Source organism: Lipotes vexillifer, unplaced genomic scaffold, assembly GCF_000442215.2.
Source record: "Lipotes vexillifer unplaced genomic scaffold, Lipotes_vexillifer_v1.1 scaffold793, whole genome shotgun sequence".
NCBI lineage: Eukaryota > Metazoa > Chordata > Mammalia > Artiodactyla > Lipotidae > Lipotes > Lipotes vexillifer.
This window is the reverse complement of record NW_006774859.1, coordinates 541513-560796: the sequence shown is the minus strand read 5'-3', so window position 1 is coordinate 560796 and position 19284 is coordinate 541513. Positions and strand designations below refer to the sequence as shown.

The 19284-nt window shown below is 38.1% G+C and overlaps 1 protein-coding gene across 1 annotated transcript in view; it reads right to left on the bottom strand.

The window, feature by feature from the left end:
- EYS (EGF-like photoreceptor maintenance factor) overlaps window positions 1–19284 on the bottom strand; it is a gene marked incomplete at its 5' end in the record, with an annotated part of 885136 nt that overhangs the window by 346620 nt on the left and 519232 nt on the right. The window contains one exon of the mRNA XM_007449587.1: window positions 15529–15672. Within this exon, the coding sequence (XP_007449649.1) occupies window positions 15529–15672 (144 nt within the window). The remainder of the gene's footprint in view (window positions 1–15528; window positions 15673–19284) is intronic.

Here is a 19284-nt window from a genome sequence, read left to right as displayed (position 1 = left end):
AGAAAAAAAGAGAAATAATCAGAGGAGTAGTGTTATTCTATTCTTTTGCAAATATATTTAATGTAATGCTTAATAAAAGACAGCTGGATTCTCATATCTACTTCTGTATTAAATCTGTTGTGAATTGTTCACTTTGGTTGAAATATATGAACTCTAGACTCACACAGAATGTAGTTGTAATGGAAGCCTTTCTAAATACAGACAAATTGGGCAAATGGTAGTTACTTAAAGTTTAGTTGCAAAGTGGAATCTGAAACACTATTAATGACCTTTACATACTCTGTTACATTAAAATTCCATTGGTCTTTCTTGCACTTTGAATGGATATTCTACCTGTGCATGATTTTGTAACATTGTGCATTGACTATTTGAAAAATGTTGGTTCACTGGGTTAAAGAGATCTTTCAAATGTTGACATATTTTATCATATAATATATTAATAAAGCACATTCATTGATATTACTACTGAACTCATCAGAAAGTATTGGGAAGCTCTGACGCTCATTATAGAGAAGGTAAATTTTCTAAAATTCTAATTTTTATTAGAAAGCTTGAGTTTTATCTTTGTGAACAAGTATTGTTCACAAAGAAATAACTTGAAATAACACATTTGCTTTGTTAATTTCTGAGAAAAAATCTGTAAAATATGCAAGTCTGAATAACCATATGTTATCTTTTAGTCATTTTTCAAGTCATGTTTTCATAGTACTACTTCAACCAGCAACTTAAAAAAAATGCACATGCATTTTCCTCAAGTCAGTTTTTATACTTTAGTGTGTAGTATGTAGTATGTATCAGACTTGCTTTATGTATACTATCCCTTTTGTACATAGAACATTAAAGAGTTGTACATACAAGGACTGAGAGTTTTAAAAGTGAATCTGTTTTTCTGCAACATGAAGAAAAATTTTTGTGTCTGCTTGTGCTTTGAGTGCATAGAGGAGTAGAACAAAATGACCGAATACAATTCGGTGTCACAGCCATGACCCGAGGTGCCAGAAGGTTCATCCACTGTGACTTTTGTATCATGAGTGCAACTGTCAACACAGTGAAAAGGCAAATGTCTTAGTTTTAGTAAAAAAATAATTTTGATGTTATGGAAGCCTGAAAGGGTCTTGAAGATACTCAGGGATCTGGATAAACTTGAACTATCTCTGTATTAGAATTCACATCAATTAAAAAAAAAAAGAAAAAAAGAAACCAGAGTGAAACTAAAGGTATTGCTGAACCTCAGATAAATGTTTCTTTAACATCTCAGCAAGAATGTCAGAAAACCTAGGTTATCTCTCCCTCCAGGCATCAGGCTCTAGAGAATGGAATAAAAGCAACACTCAGATCTCCAGGAATGGTTCAGAGAAAGGGGTCAGAAAAGACTGAAAGAATTTAAAACAGGAAAGAAAAAAATCTAGTTCATCCATTGTTTCTTGTCAACTTTCTTTATCTGTGAGCTATTTTGCAACTTTATAAGTTGAGAAAATGAATAATAATTCAAATAATTCTTGTCTATAGAAATGCATACTGTGTCTGGTAAAATGCAATTGGTTAGTACACGGAGGTAGCACTGTTTTCCATCACTTTGCAAGTTTGCTTCAGAATTCCTTAAACTTTTTGTATGACTTTGCTCCTTGTATTCTCCTTTGAAATGGTTGTAGTATCTTACTAGTCCCCTCATCAATTAATAGCTTAAATAAAATCACTGACGTGCTTATTTTATATGCCTTTTTGAAAAGTATCCTTTAACAAAGGAAAACAAGCTAATTTCAATTTTTGAAATTATGAGGTATATCAGGAGAAATGATTCACATTATATTAGAGCAAATAAAATGAAAATCAACTCCAAGGAGAAAAATTTTCATCGAATACGTGAATGGGGTCCCAAACATGAATAAGAGTTTGATCTGAGATCATGTATAAACAAATGATCAGAAGAGATTCATAATTTTGAGTTAAAATAAAACTCAACATGATTCTTTATAGAATTGATGGTGATGAAATTATATATAATATATACATATATATATATATATATATATATATATATATATATCTTTATTGGAGTATAATTGCTTTACATATGTCCCCATAACTATTCCCTCTTGTGTCTCCCTCCCTTCCACCCTCCTTATCCATCCCTCTAGGTGGTCAAAAGCACCGAGCTGATCTCCTTGTGCTATGGGGCCGCTTCCCACTAGCTATTTATTTTACGTTTGGGAGTGTATATATGTCCATGCCACTCTCTCACTTTGTCACAGCTTACCCTATATATATATTTATATATATATATATATATATATATATATATATATCTTTATTGGAGTATAATTGCTTTACATATGTCCCCATAACTATTCCCTCTTGTGTCTCCCTCCCTTCCACCCTCCTTATCCATCCCTCTAGGTGGTCAAAAGCACCGAGCTGATCTCCTTGTGCTATGGGGCCGCTTCCCACTAGCTATTTATTTTACGTTTGGGAGTGTATATATGTCCATGCCACTCTCTCACTTTGTCACAGCTTACCCTTCCCCCTCCCCATATCCTCAAGTCCATTCTCTAGTAGGTCTGTGTCTTTATTCCTGTCTTACCCCTAGGTTCTTCATGACACTTTTGTTATTTTTTCTTAGATTCCATATATATGTATTAGCATACCATATTTGTCTTTCTCTTTCTGACTTACTTCACTCTGTATGACAGACTCTAGGTCCATCCACCTCACTACAAATAACTCAGTTTCATTTCTTTTTATGGCTGAGTACTATTCCATTGTATATATGTGCCACATCTTCTTTATCCATTCATCTGATGACGGACACTTAGATTGCTTCCATGTCCTGGCTATTGTAAATAGAGCTGTCATGAACATTTTGGTACTACATGACTCTTTTTGAATTATGGTTTTCTCAGGGTATATGCCCAGTAGTGAGATTGCTGGGTCATATGGTAGTTCTATTTGTAGTTTTTTAAGGAACCTCCATACAGTACTCCATAGTGGCTGTACCAATTCACATTCCCACCAGCAGTGCAAGAGTGCTCCCTTTTCTCCACGCCCTCTCCAGCATTTATTGTTTGTAGATGTTTTGATGATGGCCATTCTGACCGGTGTGTGATGATATCTCATTGTATTTTTTTTTTTTTTTTTTTTTTGCTGTACACGGACCTCTCACTGTTGTGGTCTCTACCATTGTGGAACACAGGCAGGCTCTGGACGCACAGGCTCAGTGGCCATGGCTCATGGGCCTAGCCGCTGCACAGCATGTGGGATCATCCCAAACCGGGGCACAAACCTGTGTCCCTGCATTGGCAGGTGGACTCTCAACCACTGCGCCACCAGGGAAGCCCTCATTGTAGTTTTGACTTTCATTTATCTAATAATTAATGATGTTGAGCATTCTTTCATGTGTTTGTTGGCAATCTGTATATCTTTTTTGGAGAAATGTCTATTTAAGTCTTCTGCCCATTTTTAGATTGGGTTGTTTGTTTTTTTTGTTATTGAGCTGCATGAGTTGCTTGTAAAGTTTGGAGATTAATCCTTTGTCAGTTGCTTCATTTGAAAATATTTTCTCCCATTCTTAGGGTTGTCTTTTTGTCTTGCTTATGGTTTCCTTTACTGTGCAAAAGCTTTTAAGTTTGATGAGGTTCCATTTGTTTATTTCTGTTTTTATTTCCATTTCTCTAGGAGATAGGTCAAAAAGGATCTTGCTGTGATTTATGTCATACAGTGTTCTGCTTATGTTTTCCTCTAAGAGTTTGAGAGTTTCTGGCTTTACACTTAGGTCTTTAATCCATTTTGAGCTTATTTTTGTGGATGGTGTTAGGGAGTGATCTAATCTCATACTTTTACAGGTACCTGTCCAGTTTTCCCAGCACCACTTATTGAAGAGGCTCTCCTTTCTCCACTGTACATTCCTGCCTCCTTTATCAAAGATAAGGTAAGTTTATCCCTGGGATTTCTGTACTGTTCCATTGATCTATATTTCTGTTTTTGTGCCAGTACCATACTGTCCTGATTACTGTAGCTTTGTATTATAGTCTGCAGTCAGGGAGCCTGATTCCTCCAGCTCCATTTTTTGTTCTTAAGATTGCTTTGGCTATTCGGAGTCTTTTGTGTTTACATACAAATTGTGAAATATTTGGTTTTAGTTCTGTGAAAAATGCCATTGGCTGCTTGATAGGGATTGCATTGAATCTGTAGATTGCTTTGGGTAGTAGAGTCATTTTCACAATGTTGATTCTTCCAATCCAAGAACATGGTATATCTCTCCATCTATTTGTATCATCTTTAGTTACTTTCATCAGTCTCTTATAATTTTCTGCATACAGGTGTTTTGTCTCCTTAGGTAGGTTTATTCATAGATATTTTATTCTTTTTGTTGCAATGGTAAATGGGAGTGTTTTCTTGATTTCACTTTCGGATATTTCATCATTAGTGTATAGGAATGCCAGAGATTTCTGTGCATTAATTTTGTTTCCTGCTACTTTACCTACTTCATTGCTTAGCTCTAGTAGTTTTCTGCTAGCATCTTTAGGATTCTGTCTATATAGTATCATGTCATATGCAAATAGTGACAGTTTTACTTCTTCTTTTCTGATTTGCATTCCTTTTATTTCATTTTCTTCTCTGATTGCTGTGGCTAAAACTTCCAAAACTATGTTGAATAAGAGTGATGAGAGTGGGTAACCTTGTCTTTTTCCTGATCTTAGTGGAAATGGTTTCTGATTTTCACCATTGAGGACGATGTTGGCTGTGGGTTTGTCATATATGGCCTTTATTATATTGATGAAAGTTCCCTCTATCCCTACCTTCTGGAGGGTTTTTATCATAAATGGGTGTTCTATTTTTTCTAAAGCCTTCTCTGCATCTACTGAGATGATCATATGGTTTTTCTCCTTCAACTTGTTAATATGGTGTATCACATTGATTGATTTGTGTATTTTGAAGAATCCTTGCATTCTGGAATAAACCCCACTTCATCATGATGTATGATCCTTTTAATGTGCTGTTGGATTCTCTTTGTTAGTATTTTGTTGAGGATTTTTGCATCTATGTTCATCAGTGATATTGGCCTGTATTTTTCTTTCTTTGTGACATCCTTGTCTGGTTTTGGCATCATGGTGATTGTGGCCTCATAGAATGAGTTTGGGAGTGTTGCTCCCTCTGCTATATTTTGGAAGAGTTTGAGAAAGATAGGTGTTATAGCTTCTCTAATTATTTGATAAAATTCACCTGTGAAGGCATCTGGTCCTGGGCTTTTGTTTGTTTGAAGATTTTTAATCACAGCTTCAATTTCAGTGCTTGTGATTGGTCTGCTCATATTTTCTATTTCTTCCAGATTCTGTCTTGGCAGGTTGTGCATTTCTAAGAATTTGTCCATTTCTTCCAGGTTGTACATTTTATTGGCATATAGTTGTTTGTAGTATCTCTCATGATCTTTTGTATTTCTGCAGTGTTAGTTGTTACTTCGCCTTTTTCATTTCTAATTCTATTGATTTGTGTCTTCTCCCTTTTTGTCTTGATGAGTCTGGCTAATGGTTTATCAATTTTGTTTATATTCTCAAAGAACCAGCTTTTAGTGTTTTTGATCTTTGCTATCATTTCCTTCATTTCCTTTTCATTTATTTCTGATCTGATCTTTATGATTTCTTTCCTTGTGGTAACTTTGGAGTTTTTTTTGTTCTTATTTCTCTAATTGCTTTAGGTGCAAAGTTAGGTTGTTTATTCGAGATGTTTCCTGTTTCTTTTTTTTTTTTTTTTTTTGCGGTACGCAGGCCTCTCACTGCTGTGGCCTCTCCCGTTGTGGAGCACAGGCTCTGGATGCGCAGGCTCAGCGGCCATGGCTCACGGGCCCAGTCACTCCGCGGCATGTGGGATCTTCCCAGACCGGGGCACGAACCCGTGTCCCCTGCATCGGCAGGCGGACTCTCAACCACTGCGCCACCAGGGAAGCCCTCCTGTTTCTTAAGGTAGGATTTTATTGCTATAAACTTCCCTCTTAGAACTGCTTTTGTTGCATCCCATAGGTTTTGTGTCATTGTGTCTTCATTTTCATTTGTTTCTAGGGATTTTTTGATTTCTTCTTTGATTTCTTTAGTGGTCACTTCGTTATTAATTAGTGTATTGTTTAGCTTCCATGTGTTTTTATTTTTTACAGATCTTTTCCTGTAGTTGATATCTCATCTCATAGTGTTGTGGTCAGAAAAGATACTTGATATAATTTCAATTTTCTTAAATTTACCAAGGCTTGATTTGTGACCCAATATATGATCTATCCTGGAAAATGTTCTATGAGCACTTGAGAAAAATGTTTATTCTGTTTTTTCTGGATGGAATGTCCTATAAATATCAATTAAGTCCATCTTGTTTAATGTATCATTTAAAGCTTGTGTTTCCTTATTTATTTTCATTTTGGTTGATTTGTCCATTGGTGAAAGTGGAGTGTTAAGCCCCTACTATGAATGTGTTACTGTTGATTTCCCCTTTTATTGCTGTTAGTATTTGCCTTATGTATTGAGGTGCTCCTATGTTGGGTGCATAAATATTTACAATTGTTATATCTTCTTCTTGGTTCGATGCTTTGATTATTATGTAGTGTCCTTCTTTGTCCCTTGTAATAGTCTTTATTTTAAAGTCTATTTTGTCTGATATCACAATTGCTACTCCACCATTCTTTTCATTTCCATTTGCATGGAGTATCTTTTTCCGTCCCCTCACTTTCAGTCTGTATGTGTCCCTAGGTCTGAAGTGGGTCTCTTGTAGGCCGCATATATATGGGTCCTGTTTTTGTATCCATTCAGCCAGTCTGTGTCTTGTGTTGGGAGCATTTAGTCCATTTACATTTAAGGTTATTATCGATATGTATGTTCCTATTCCCAATTTCTTAATTATTTTGCATTTGTTATTGTAGGTCTTTTCCTTCTCTTGTGTTTCTTGCCTAGAGAAATTCCTTTAGCATTTGTTGTAAAGCTGGTTTGGTGGTGCTGAACTCTCAGCTTTTGCTTGTCTGTAAAGATTTTAATTTCTCCATCAAATCTGAATGAGATCCTTGCTGGGTAGAGTAATCTTGGTTGTAGGTTTTTCTCCTTCATCACTTTAAATATGTCCTGCCAGTCCCTTCTGGCTTGCAGAATTTCTGCTGAACTATCAGCTGTTAACTTTATGGGGATTCCCTATTGTGTTATTTTTTGTTTTTCCCTTGCTAATTTTAATATGTTTTCTTTGTATTTAATTTTTGATAGTTTGACTAATATGTGTCTTGGCGTGTTTCTCCTTGGACTTATGCTGTATGGGACTCTCTGTGCATCCTGGACTTGATTAACTATTTCCTTTCCCATATTAGTAAAGTTTTCTACTATAATCTCTTCAAATATTTTCTCAGTCCCTTTTTTTTCCTCTTCTTCTTCTGGGACTCCTATGATTTGAATGTTGGTGCATTTAATATTGTCCCAGAGGTCTCTGAGACTGTCCTCAGTTCTTTTCATTCTTTTTTCTTTATTCTTCTCTGCAGTAGTTATTTCCTCTATTTTATCTTCCAGGTCACTTATCCGTTCTTCTGCCTCAGTTATTCTGCTGTTGATCCCTTCTATTTTTAGTTTAATTTATTGTGTTGTTCACCATGGCTTGTTTCCTCTTTAGGTCCTTGTTAAATGTTTCTTGCATTTTCTCTATACTATTTCCAAGATTTTGGATCATCTTTACTCTCATTATTCAGAAGTCTTTTTCAGGTAGACTGCCTATTTCCTCTTCATTTGTTAGGTCTGGTGGGTTTTTATCTTGCTCCTTCATCTGCTGTGTGATTTTCTGTCTTCTCATTTTGCTTATCTTACAGTGTCTGGGGTCTCCTTTTTGCAGCCTGCAGGTTCGTATTTCCTGTTGTTTTTGGTGTCTTTTCCCAGTGGCTAAAGTTGGTTCATTGGGTTGTGTATGCTTCCTGGTGGAGGGGACGAGTGCCTATGTTCTGGTGGATGAGGCTGGATCTTGTCTTTCTGGTGGGCAGGACCATGTCTGGTGGTGTGTTTTGTGGTTTCTGTGGCCTTATTATGATTTTGGGCAGCCTTTCTGCTAATGGATAGGGCTGTGTTCCTGTCTTGCTAGTTGTTTGGCATAGGGTGTCCTCCACTGTAGTTTGCTGGTTGTTGAGTGAAGCTGGGTGCTGGTGTTGAGATGGAGATCTCTGGGAGATTTTCACCGTTTGATATTAAGTGTACCTGGGAGGTCTCTTGTGGACCAGTGTCCTGTAGTTGGCTCTCCCATCTCAGAGGCACAGCACTGACTACTGGCTGCAGCACCAAGAGCCTTTCATCCACATGGCTCAGAATGAAAGGGAGAAAAAATGAAAGAAAAAAAGAAAGAAAGAAAGAAAGAAAGAAAGAAAGAAAGAAAGAAAGAAAGAAAGAAAGAAAGGATAAAATAAAATAAAGTAAGATAAAATAAAATAATTAAAATAAAAAAATAATTATTAAGAAAAAAACTTTAAAAAGTAAAACAAAAACAAAAATAAAGCCAGAAAGACAGAACCCTAGTACAAATGGTTAAAGCAAAGCTATACAGACAAAATCTCACACAGAAGCATACACATACACACTCAGAGAAAGAGGAAAAAAATCATGTACATTGCTCCCGAAGTCCATCTCCTCAATTTGGGATGATTCGTTGTCTATTCAGGTATTGCACAGATGCCGGGTGCATCAAGTTGATTGTGGAGCTTTAGTCAGCTGCTTCTGAGGTTGCTGGGAGAGATTTCCTTTTCTCTTCTTTGTTCACACAGCTCCCTGGGCTTAGCTTTGGATTTGGCCCTGCCTCTGCATGTAGGTCACCGGAGGGCGTCTGTTCTTTGCTCAGACAGGATGGGGTTAAAGGAGCCGCTGCTTCAGGGGCTCTGGCTCACTCAGTCCGGGGGGACAGAGGGGTGCTGATGCAGGGCGAGCTTGCGGCGGCAAAGGCGTGCATGATGTTGCACGAGCCTGAGGCGTGCCGTGTGTTCTCCTGGGGAAGTTGTCCCTGGATCCCGGGACCCTGGCAGTGGTGGGCTGCACAGGCTCCCGGAAGGGAGATGTGGATAGTGTCCTGTGCTCGCACACAGGCTTCTTGGTGGCGGCAGCAGCAGCCTTAGCGGCTCCTGCATGTCTCTGGGGTCCGTGCTTTTAGTCGTGGCTCGTCCCCATCTCTGGAGCTGCTTAAGAAGCGCTCTTAATCCCCTCTCCTGGCGCACCAGGAAACAAAGAGGGAAGAAAAAGTCTCTTGCCTCTTCGGCAGGTTCAGACTTTTTCCCGGACTCCCTCCCGGCTAGCCGTGGCGCACTAACCCCTGCAGGCTGTGTTCACACCGCCAACCCCAGTCCTCTCCCTGCGCTCTGACCGAAGCCCGACCCTCAGCTCACAGCCCCGCCCGCCCCGGCGGGTGAGTAGACAAGCCCCTCGGGCTGGTGAGCGCCGGTCGGCGCCGATCCTCTGTGCGGGAATCTCTCCGCTTTACCCTCCGCACCCCTGTTGCTGTGCTCTCCTCCGCGGCTCCGAAGCTCCCCCCGCTCCGCCTCCCGCAGTCTCCGCCCGCGAAGCGGCTTCTACTGTGTGGAAACATTTCCTCCTTCACAGCTCCCTCCCACTGGTGCATATCTCATCCCTATTCTTTTGTCTCTGTTTTTTCTTTTTTTTTTTTGGCCCTACCCAGGTACGTGTGGAGTTTCTTGCCTTTTGGGAGGTCTGAGGTCTTCTGCCAGGGTTCAGTAGGTGTTCTGTAGGAGTTGTTCCACGTGTAGATGTATTTCTGGTGTATCTGTTGGGAGGAAGGTGATCTCCACGTCTTACTGTTCCGCCATCTTCCACCTCTCTCCAGATAATATGTTTATTATATCAGGTACGTAGACAGTTGAGTTTGGAAATTTCCATAAAGTGACATGGATTTCTACCATCTCCCATAAAAGAAATAACACCATACATTTGTATGGTACTTTGTATTTTTCAAAACACTTTTAAGTATATCTTTTCAAACCCTGTGAATTTGATAGTACCAATTACATCTGCATGTTTCATAGTCAGACACAAAACAGAAAGTTTCATTGACTGGCTCTATGTTGTACAGTCAGCTCACAACCGATCTGGGCTCAAGTCTTGGGTGATGTTGTTACTTCCTGATACTTGGATCAGAACTGCCTGTGGCAGCAGCTGATGGTCTCTTCCTTCCTGGTACCACCTTGGTGGCATGTGATAAAGACTGTTCTCCCAGCTTGCCCTGGGTTCTCTGCTGAACTCAGGCTCTTGCTGCAGCTCTAGAACTCCACTTTCCCCACTATCCTGAAAGGTTTGTGTTTGTCCAGAGCAGCAGCAATGCAACAGCAACCTCAGTGCTAATGGTTTGCAGACATCGTAGAGCAATATGTATGTAGGATGTAGTTGGGGTGAGTTGGCTGGTCCCTGGATGGACAGCAGGCAGAGCAGCTCTGGGGAGGGTGAAAGAGCCTGGCAGAAGGCTGTCACACATAATTCATTATTACATGTTTCCCACATGCTGCTGCAGAGTGGGCCATTTTCTGAAATTTACAGAAAGCCTATTTTAATTTTTCCTAGCCTGCTAACTCTGCTTAACCAGTAAAACAAAGTCGTAATTCCAGAGTCTTAGAGGAATGAATCCTCTTTATTTAGATGAAATGGACAAGAATGAAAACTAAAAACTGCACAAATTTCATCCCACTGCTGTCGCAGTCCTGATTCTAGACTTTTTCATGGTCGAACTTTTCTTTTCCACAGTGGAGATGTCTATCAAACGGATGCAACATGAATGACACCCATTTGATAAAAATATCCTGGGCCTCCCATTCCTAGAGTCCTTGTCTGGCAGGCATGAGGGAGGAGGGATTAAAGTATATCTGAAAAAGATGTTTGAGCACTTACTGCACATTACCATATGCCAAACACTGTTTTAAGCACATTAAACGTGGTAACTCTCTCAACCTTAAAACAACTTTTTAACATCTTTGATATTGTTATTATTAATATTATTTCATTTTACAGAGATGTTTGGTAATGTGCCAAAGGGCAGAGCCAGGTAGAGTAGCTCCAGAGTAATTTTCCTAATCACTGGTTGACACCATTCTTGAGGTGAGCATGGCAGCAAGTTCAGTCTTGACTAGGCTCATTTCTTTGTTTCTGCCCCTTCCTCTGTCGACCAGGAGTAAACTTGTTCCATTCTCTTATGTAATTACATCAGAATCAGAGTTGAATTGCTCACTGATCTTTTTCTTCATAAATTTCAGTCATAGAAATAGAATCTAGTTGTTTTAAACACAATTGTCTATTTCAAGAGAAGTTTAATGAATCACATCGTTCTAGGTCAAGGGTTGGCAAGCTCTGCTCCATGGGCCAATTCTTCCATCGACTGGTTCTGTAAGTAAAGTGTTTTCGGAGCACAGCCACATTCATTTATTTACTTTTTCTATGGCTGCTTTCATGCTACACTGGCAGAGTTGAACAGTTATGACAGACACCGTCTGGTCTGCAGAAAAAATTACTTTCTGGTTGTTATGGAAAAATTTTCCAAGCCCATTCTGTTCTTAATTGTTTAAGCAGACCCAGGGAAAAGTTATGTTTGATTCAAACTATGTTTTTTGTTTGTTTTTTTGTTTGTTTTGCGGTACACGGGCCTCTCACTGTTGTGGCCTTTCCCGTTGCGGAGCACAGGCTCCGGACGCACAGGCTCAGCGGCCATGATTCATGGGCCCAGCCACTCCGCGGCATGTGGGATCTTCCCGGACTGGGGCACGAACCCGTGTCCCTTGCATTGGCAGGTGGACTCTCAACCACAGCATCACATGGGAAGACCCAGATTCAAACTATGTTTTGACTAAACCTTGAAAAATCTATACCCTTTTTTTGGAAGAAAGTGTAGCCATGTTTAACAGAATAGTTCCGTAAAATAAAGTTTCAATAACTACTAATTTTTTATTGTAACCACAAAAGTTGAGTAACTCACAAACAGAACTTTAAGAACTATTCTAATCAAGTGCTGATCTATGCAAGGCCCTGGCTGAAGTACTGAGGGTGTGGGTGGAATAGATGTAAAACCCAACTCAGACGATGAGGTGTTCCCTAGTTAGAGAAGAGATATAAGCCCAGATTCCTGGTATGATGAGTCTCCAATCAGCTCCAGTCCTTACTGTGTACTCCTGTTGGAGAACTGTCACAGTCAGCTTTCTCATGGAGTTAGACTCATAGGATCTCGCCATTGAATGGTGGGAAGCAAGACACAGACCACATCTTATTCATCTTTGTACCCCTCCCAGGGCCTGACAGAGTGCAGTGCACTTTGTGGCACTCAGTTACTATTTGTTGAGTTTGACTTCGCTGCCGCATAATGATGATACAATAAAGTGATCTCTAGATGCCTTATGAATGGCCATGCATTACTTCCTCCAACCCTGCTCTCAATCCCACTCTGTCCCTTCTCTGTCTGGAGCAAGCTCCCCTGGAATATAGTAACAAGGGGCAAAGGCATTCAGAGAACTTTATGCTATACATTGTAAAATTGATTTTAAAAAAATGGAGCAAACTTTTTGTATGAGAAAAGATGCTTCTTAATAAGACGTCAGGAAATGCTGTGGTGTCTCACTGGTCTTGGCATAGAAGGTGTCTAATGAAGATATTGTGTGTTTTGCTGGGGAAGTCATTTTATAGAGAAAGACAGAGGTTATGATTCTTCAGATTTAAATTTTTTCTTCAGCAGTATAAGCTATCTCTTCTACCAGTCCTTCCTAAATGCACCAGAAAGGAGGCTTCAATAATCTTATCTGTTCTATCAATTCCTACCTGGAATAAATTTCTAAGCCCAGTTCTTTTGCTCTCTTTCTTAAATACAGACCTTAAGTAATATAAAGATTATTTCTGAATTCTGTTCTTCCATTGGAGCTGCTCATGTAATTTGCCTCCTGCATCTCGGTCAGATGTCTTCCCCTAATTCTCAGATCACATCCTTCCAAAGGACCTGCTTATTTCTTCTCACAGAAATAGCACAGAATGGATTCACCTGCATCGTAATAAATCCCATGACAAAACCTGACTGATGCTGCTTGCTGAACAGAGCTCATTTTCTGAGAGTGCATCTAAAGAGTTTTGTGTGGTCTCACCCCTTCTCCCGTGACCTATTAGCAGCTCTTTTGACTGTGTTCCAGAATTCTGAATTGGTTCAGTGGCAGATTCAAAAAGCTTTCTTTTCATCTTGACTGCTGTTCTCAGAGCTGTCTCTCTCCCACAGAGAGTTCTTTTAAAAACTATCCTTTCTAAGGAATTTTACTGTAACCCCATAAGGATTCAAGCTTTATCTCCCTTTTGTTCCCTTTTCAACATCAATTAGTTGTTGAGGCAAACTGAGAAAAGATAAAGCTACAGTTTTGAACTAGGAATATAATTCAAAACTGTCATTGGCTTATCAATCTAATATTTCTCTCTATCGTTTTCCCTTTAATAGGTGATGATACAAAGCAAAAATGTTCAATAAATGTTTGTGAAATGAAATTCAGTTTTTGCTAAAATGTTCAGGAATAGGGAAAAATAGCAAAGGTAAAAAACAACCCCTCTACCCCCAAAAAAACCCCAAAACCCTTACACTCTAACATCTGTTTTAATTTCCTCACGACTTTTAATTGCTCCTACACATAATATACTGATTTCAAAGGAAAGAAAATTAGCCCTGAAGTCAAATTAAGGGGCACCTTTAAAATTGCGGGTGTCTAAATGAACCACGAAAATCTTTGTGTTCATATGTTGTGAGGCTTTTATGAGGTTGACAGATTCCAAGAGGAGTGAAGACAGCAAACCCATAAACCATTCTGCTGAGGTCTTCCCAAGAGTGTGGGATTAAATTACCACTTACACATGAACAAAAAGAATGTGCTACAGACAAAAATATTTTCTCCCTTCACAGGCTATGAAACTCCCTTGAGTAAACAGCTTCCACACATCCAGTGCTGTGATAACAACAATTATGTAAGACAAAGACACAGGCTGCTCATTTTTCCAAGGGCACTCTTTTCTCATAATAATTTCTAGTTTGACTTTTTTAGTAGGTCATTGGCTACAAAAGGCAAAATTAATTGTATGGCACTAACATCAGCTTAGGTTTGACTGGTTTAGAGCACCAGCTTGAACAGAGTGGACACACGTGGCATGTATGTCTATGGCCTTCAGAAAGAGAAAGTTGAGTGGCATTTTGGATGTGGGCCTGCAGCGCAGGTCCAGGGTAGGAGAATTCCCAGAGGTTTACTGCTTCTTTGGCTATGAGCTGTTTTCAGTTGCTAAAAACACACTTTTCACAAGGAAACACCTTCCATATCTAGGTAACTTAAAACACTGCAAAGCCAGAAAATGACTTTGCTTTCTTTGTGGCTTTAAAGTATTATGTTTATATCTTTTGTTTTATGTTTTGTTTTGCTCCCCCTGAAATGCACTATTACCTCCAAATTTCATGGTCACCTATCACCACTTAGGTTTCCCATATAAAAAATCAGTTTTTCTTTTATTATTTTCTTCTCTTTTTTTAAACGTAAATAAATGAAATAATTTAAAGCTATCATTTAAACATGGGCACTTACACTCTTAGGAAATAAATAATGCTGGCCTAGTTCTGACAAGTTAGTTTCTTCCTAAAATATAACATAAATTCCCAGTTTAACTTAATGTTCAAAGCTTTTAACTATACCCAGTTTTCCAAAAATTCTTCTTTTAGGCATTTTTCTCATATTCAAGTAATAAAAAAGTTTAAGTTTTGTTTAGAAAGTACAGCAAGATGAATCAATTTTGCAAAATATTTCAAAGTGGAAGAGAAACTCATTTGGGAAATAATGAGTTGCCTTGCAGTGGATCATCTATCCAAGTACTGAAGACATTGTATCTCCAATATAGGGAACTATTAAAACTATGGTGTATTCATTTCAAAAGAGAAAAAAAAAAAACAAAACAATTGTCACATTTGTAATATTGCAAGCAATACACTTTAGTTGTATTTTCCCATGAGTGAAAGAGACCAAAATGTAGAGAACCCTGCACATGGAGGTATTTCCTTAAACAAATACTGTTAATACTACTTTTTTTTTTTTTTTTGCCAGCTAAGTTTAAGATAATGCTTAAAGAGTGATAAGAATTTTCCCAACTGTCAAATGAATACCAGCTTTGAAATACCTTTTTCCAAGTTACCAAGTGTTGAATGCAATTCATGTTAGTTATTTATATTATAAAAAATATGCTATTTGAAACATTTTCAGCATTACTCTTTCACTGCTATAGCCATATGCTGCCAAATTTATATGCTTGCTGTATTCTTCTTTGTTGGTTCAGAACCTGTTTGTAAGTCATGTTTCATTAAGTGACTCATAAATTAAAGAAACTGCTAAAGAAAACTAGAAAGAAACAAGATTTCTTTTTGGTAATACTTCATTCACTGGGCTAGAAAAGTTTTCCCAAAACATTTAAATGAATAATTCTTTAATTCAGTAGGTTAATATTTGAGAAAGAAACATGACATATAGGAGGTCAAACATTTAGTACTCACTGTAGAGAATTGTTCCATTCAAAGTGCTTGTTTGTATAGTCAAGTAGATGTTAACAATTGTGTTACGTTCCTTCCTCAGAGTTGTACAAAAAGGCAGTTCTAAGTAGGAATTCCCGTTGAAAGATGGAAAAAATAAACCTGCATCTAAAAAAAAAAAGTCATATTAATATATGTTCTGATAGCATTCAAGTAGCTAATCAAGTAGATGAAAACATAGCATTTATAGTTAACATTCATATAAAATGATAACACTGGTATTTATAAATATTTGGCCAAACTTCAAGAAATTGAGATATATAAGTATAATAAATTTATAAAGTCATTGTCTCAAATAATTAACTGCCAGTCCATAGGAAAAAACTTTAAGCAAAAATTTTAGATGGATGAAAAAAATGCCCTGATATTGTATTAAAAATGTGTCCCTGCATATGTGAAATAATAGTTTTCATTAGATTCTTAAAATATCCTGTCATACAAATGGCAGTACATCAAATTACACTCTTAAAATTCATGAATTTTATTTGATGTAATCATACCTCGATAAAAAAGTTAAAAAAAGCCTGTGACACAAAAAGATTAGAAATTTGTCTCATAGAGGTATTTTATTAATATTCATTAATATCTAGTGTTTGTCAATAATACTTAGATATTTTATAAGTAGTATTACTATAACATGCAAGGTGATTAATAATTTTTACAGTTATCCTTTTAAAATTATTCTTTAAATGAATTAATCTCATAAAATCTGGAGGCACATAAAATTTGGAAAGTATTTTATTGTCATATGTATATATTTAGATCTATAGACTTGATACATTGAACAAGTGTAATATAATATATGGGAGGCTAGAACTTTATTTTTGTCTCTCTCACAATGGGGGAAATTTTCTCTGCCTCTGGATGAAAACTTGGCAGGCCCTATGAGTTCTACCTTCTTTCTAAGTTATACAATGATACAGAAGCTAATCCAGGCTAAGAATTTTATCAACATTTAAATCTTCCTTCAGAGATATAACTTCCCAGCCCCCTCCAACCAGCTAAGGTCTGCAGGGCACCTGTCACCTGCTGCCTGTTTTCCGGGCAGGAAGATGTTGGTTCCTCTTATTTTTCTGTTCTTAGAGCGTCCTCTCAAGCTAGCTGCTGTTTCAGATACTTTGAGCTTTGCAGAGAGGGCAAAGTGGGCAGGAAGGAGAGAGAAGTTCATAGTAAAGTGTAGCTATTACAGCTGGCCACCAATACTGTTGTAAGCAGTCCTTTGCTCTCCATGAAGAACAGATGTTTAAAACTGTTTTTCTCACAGTAGGAATGTCAGATAAAATATAGGGTGTTCAGTTAAATTTCAGTTTCAGATAAACAACACATAATTTTTTAGTGTATGTCTCAAACATTGCATGAGTTAAGCTTATACTAAAAAATTATGTTGTTTATTTGAAATTCTAATTTAACTGAATGTCCTGTATTTTAACACTATGACTCATGAGCATTTGTGTAATCTTTAGACACCCCTTGCCAGCTACAATTCCTAGGATTTTATCTCATTTCTAACTTGGTCCCCTCTGATTTTTCACGTTATATACAGATTCTTGCTGCCGACAACTACTTGCCTGTGTTGAAGCAACAATTGCACTGGACAAAGTGAAAGAGGCAAGAAAGACTTTATTCAAGGCTATTGCAATAGGGGAGAGAGGCCAGAACTCAGCTTTTCCTCGACTCCTCTGAAAGAAAAGGTGGCAGATTTTTTAAGAGCTGAGGTGGGGGCCCATGTGCTACCTGTGTCACTACTTGGCCCTACCCCCTAAAAACATAAACTCTCTCATGTCTTCATCACAGAAGATAGTTTACAGCTTAGAACAAGGCTCCTATCTGCTCACAGAGAGGGCCACTTTCTTTCTTGATGATTGCATTTCAAAGAGATGATTCTGGGTCCCAAAGAAAGGCATCTCTGATTTTAAAAAGATTTTAAAAGAAGATTTTAAAAAGATTTATATCTCAAAAGATGCAAAGGAAGAATTACAACGAAAAGTTTTCAATAGTAGATGCTCTGAGAAAGGTGAGGTCATGGGCCTAGAGTCGGAAAGAAGCTTCTCTAAAGTTCAGGACAGCTGAGGAGAATGCTAAGGTTGTCTTGAGCACCTGACTAGGAAAACCACTGGGGCAGAACATCCAGTGAATCCAGGCCAAATGGCTTTCCTGAGGAGTCCATATCTAGACCATGGTAGACATTTTCTTCCCTGCTGCCTATGGAGGTATAATTAGTGGTCAGTCTCTTCCCTATCTCCCTCTCCACACACATAGACACAGACACACACACACACAGGCTGCTTTGGCTTTTTCAGATATGAATGCATGACTCTGTTGGTCTGTTATGTTCCTTTCCGAATGATAGGGTTTTAACTATCCTTAAACACTGTCAGATGTGATGGGTGGGAGAGGGTTCAGGGTGAGGTCAACAAGATAGCTTTCTACAAAAACATTTTTTCTCAAAATCGTGTCTTCATGTCTTTAAAATCCTTTCTCTTCTTCAAATGATGCCTCTTTTTATATGAAGAGTATTTTCTAGTCAAATCTTGCTTTTAGATATGGTACCTCATTTTGCTTAAAACATTATAATCTGGTGTGTGAAAGTTTATTTTTAACATCTTGATTTTGTCTATAACTTTGTATTGTCAGATACAAATTATATACCTTATCTATTAGCAAAATGATTTAAGGGAAAAGGGAAGAGGGGGAGGGACAAAGTAGGTATATAAAATTAACAGATACACACTATTACTCATAAAATAGATATGCAACAAGGGTATATTGTATAGCACAGGGAATTATACCCATTATCTTGTATTAACATATAATGGAGTATAATCTGCAAAAATACTGAATCACTCTGCTCTACACCTAAAACTAACACAATATTGTAAATCAACTATAAAGTAATAAAAAATAAGTTATGTGACATCATATATTTTACCATTCCTTGGCCTTCCATGCACAATCTTTATCTCATTGAAATTTACCTTCCTGGCTTTGTATTTTACTGGATCTGTTTTGTCAAAAGTTTTAGGCCCAGTTAACAAATCCTTCTGTAGTGCTCACCTGCCTGTGTAATACTTAAGACTTATTTTTATAAAAGTTTTCTCCTTCCTTGTCTCTTATGACACCACTACACGTTGACTGTCTTCCTGACAGTCTTTTCCAGATGGACCTTTCAACCACTCCATAATGCTTAGTTTTTGAGGCTCTGTTCTGTGTCATCTAATCCATCTCTGTCTTTACTGCTGCTCCTCTTCTGTTTTTTTGCTCTTGGCACCTACTCTCTCAGGCCTAGAAACTCAGCATTGTTGTTCACCCATCTCTTCTCAAACTAGTTGCTGCTTCCTGTCACCTCTTTCTTAGATCAAAACTTGCAGTGTTCCTTCTGCTGCCATTGCCCTTGTTTAAGTTCTTATTACATTTCAACTCAGTTGTTGGCAATGGCTCCTTTCTAACTGGCCTTCCTTCCTACTGTGTCTGATAGCTGTCTTTATTGTGACATCATTGCTGTGACATCAACATTAGTTGTAATTATCTAAGATCTTTGGTCAAAAACCTTCAGGGACTACTGAACTGCCCTGTTCCCTTGACCATTTTTCCTGACATTTGTTGGCACCAAGAAGCAACTGTGAGATGTAAGAACTAATGAGAGCAGGGGTGGGGGGATGGGGGATGCCTAAAAATACCCACCCCATCTGCCTTCTGTACTGCTCATTCTCCTGTGGCAAG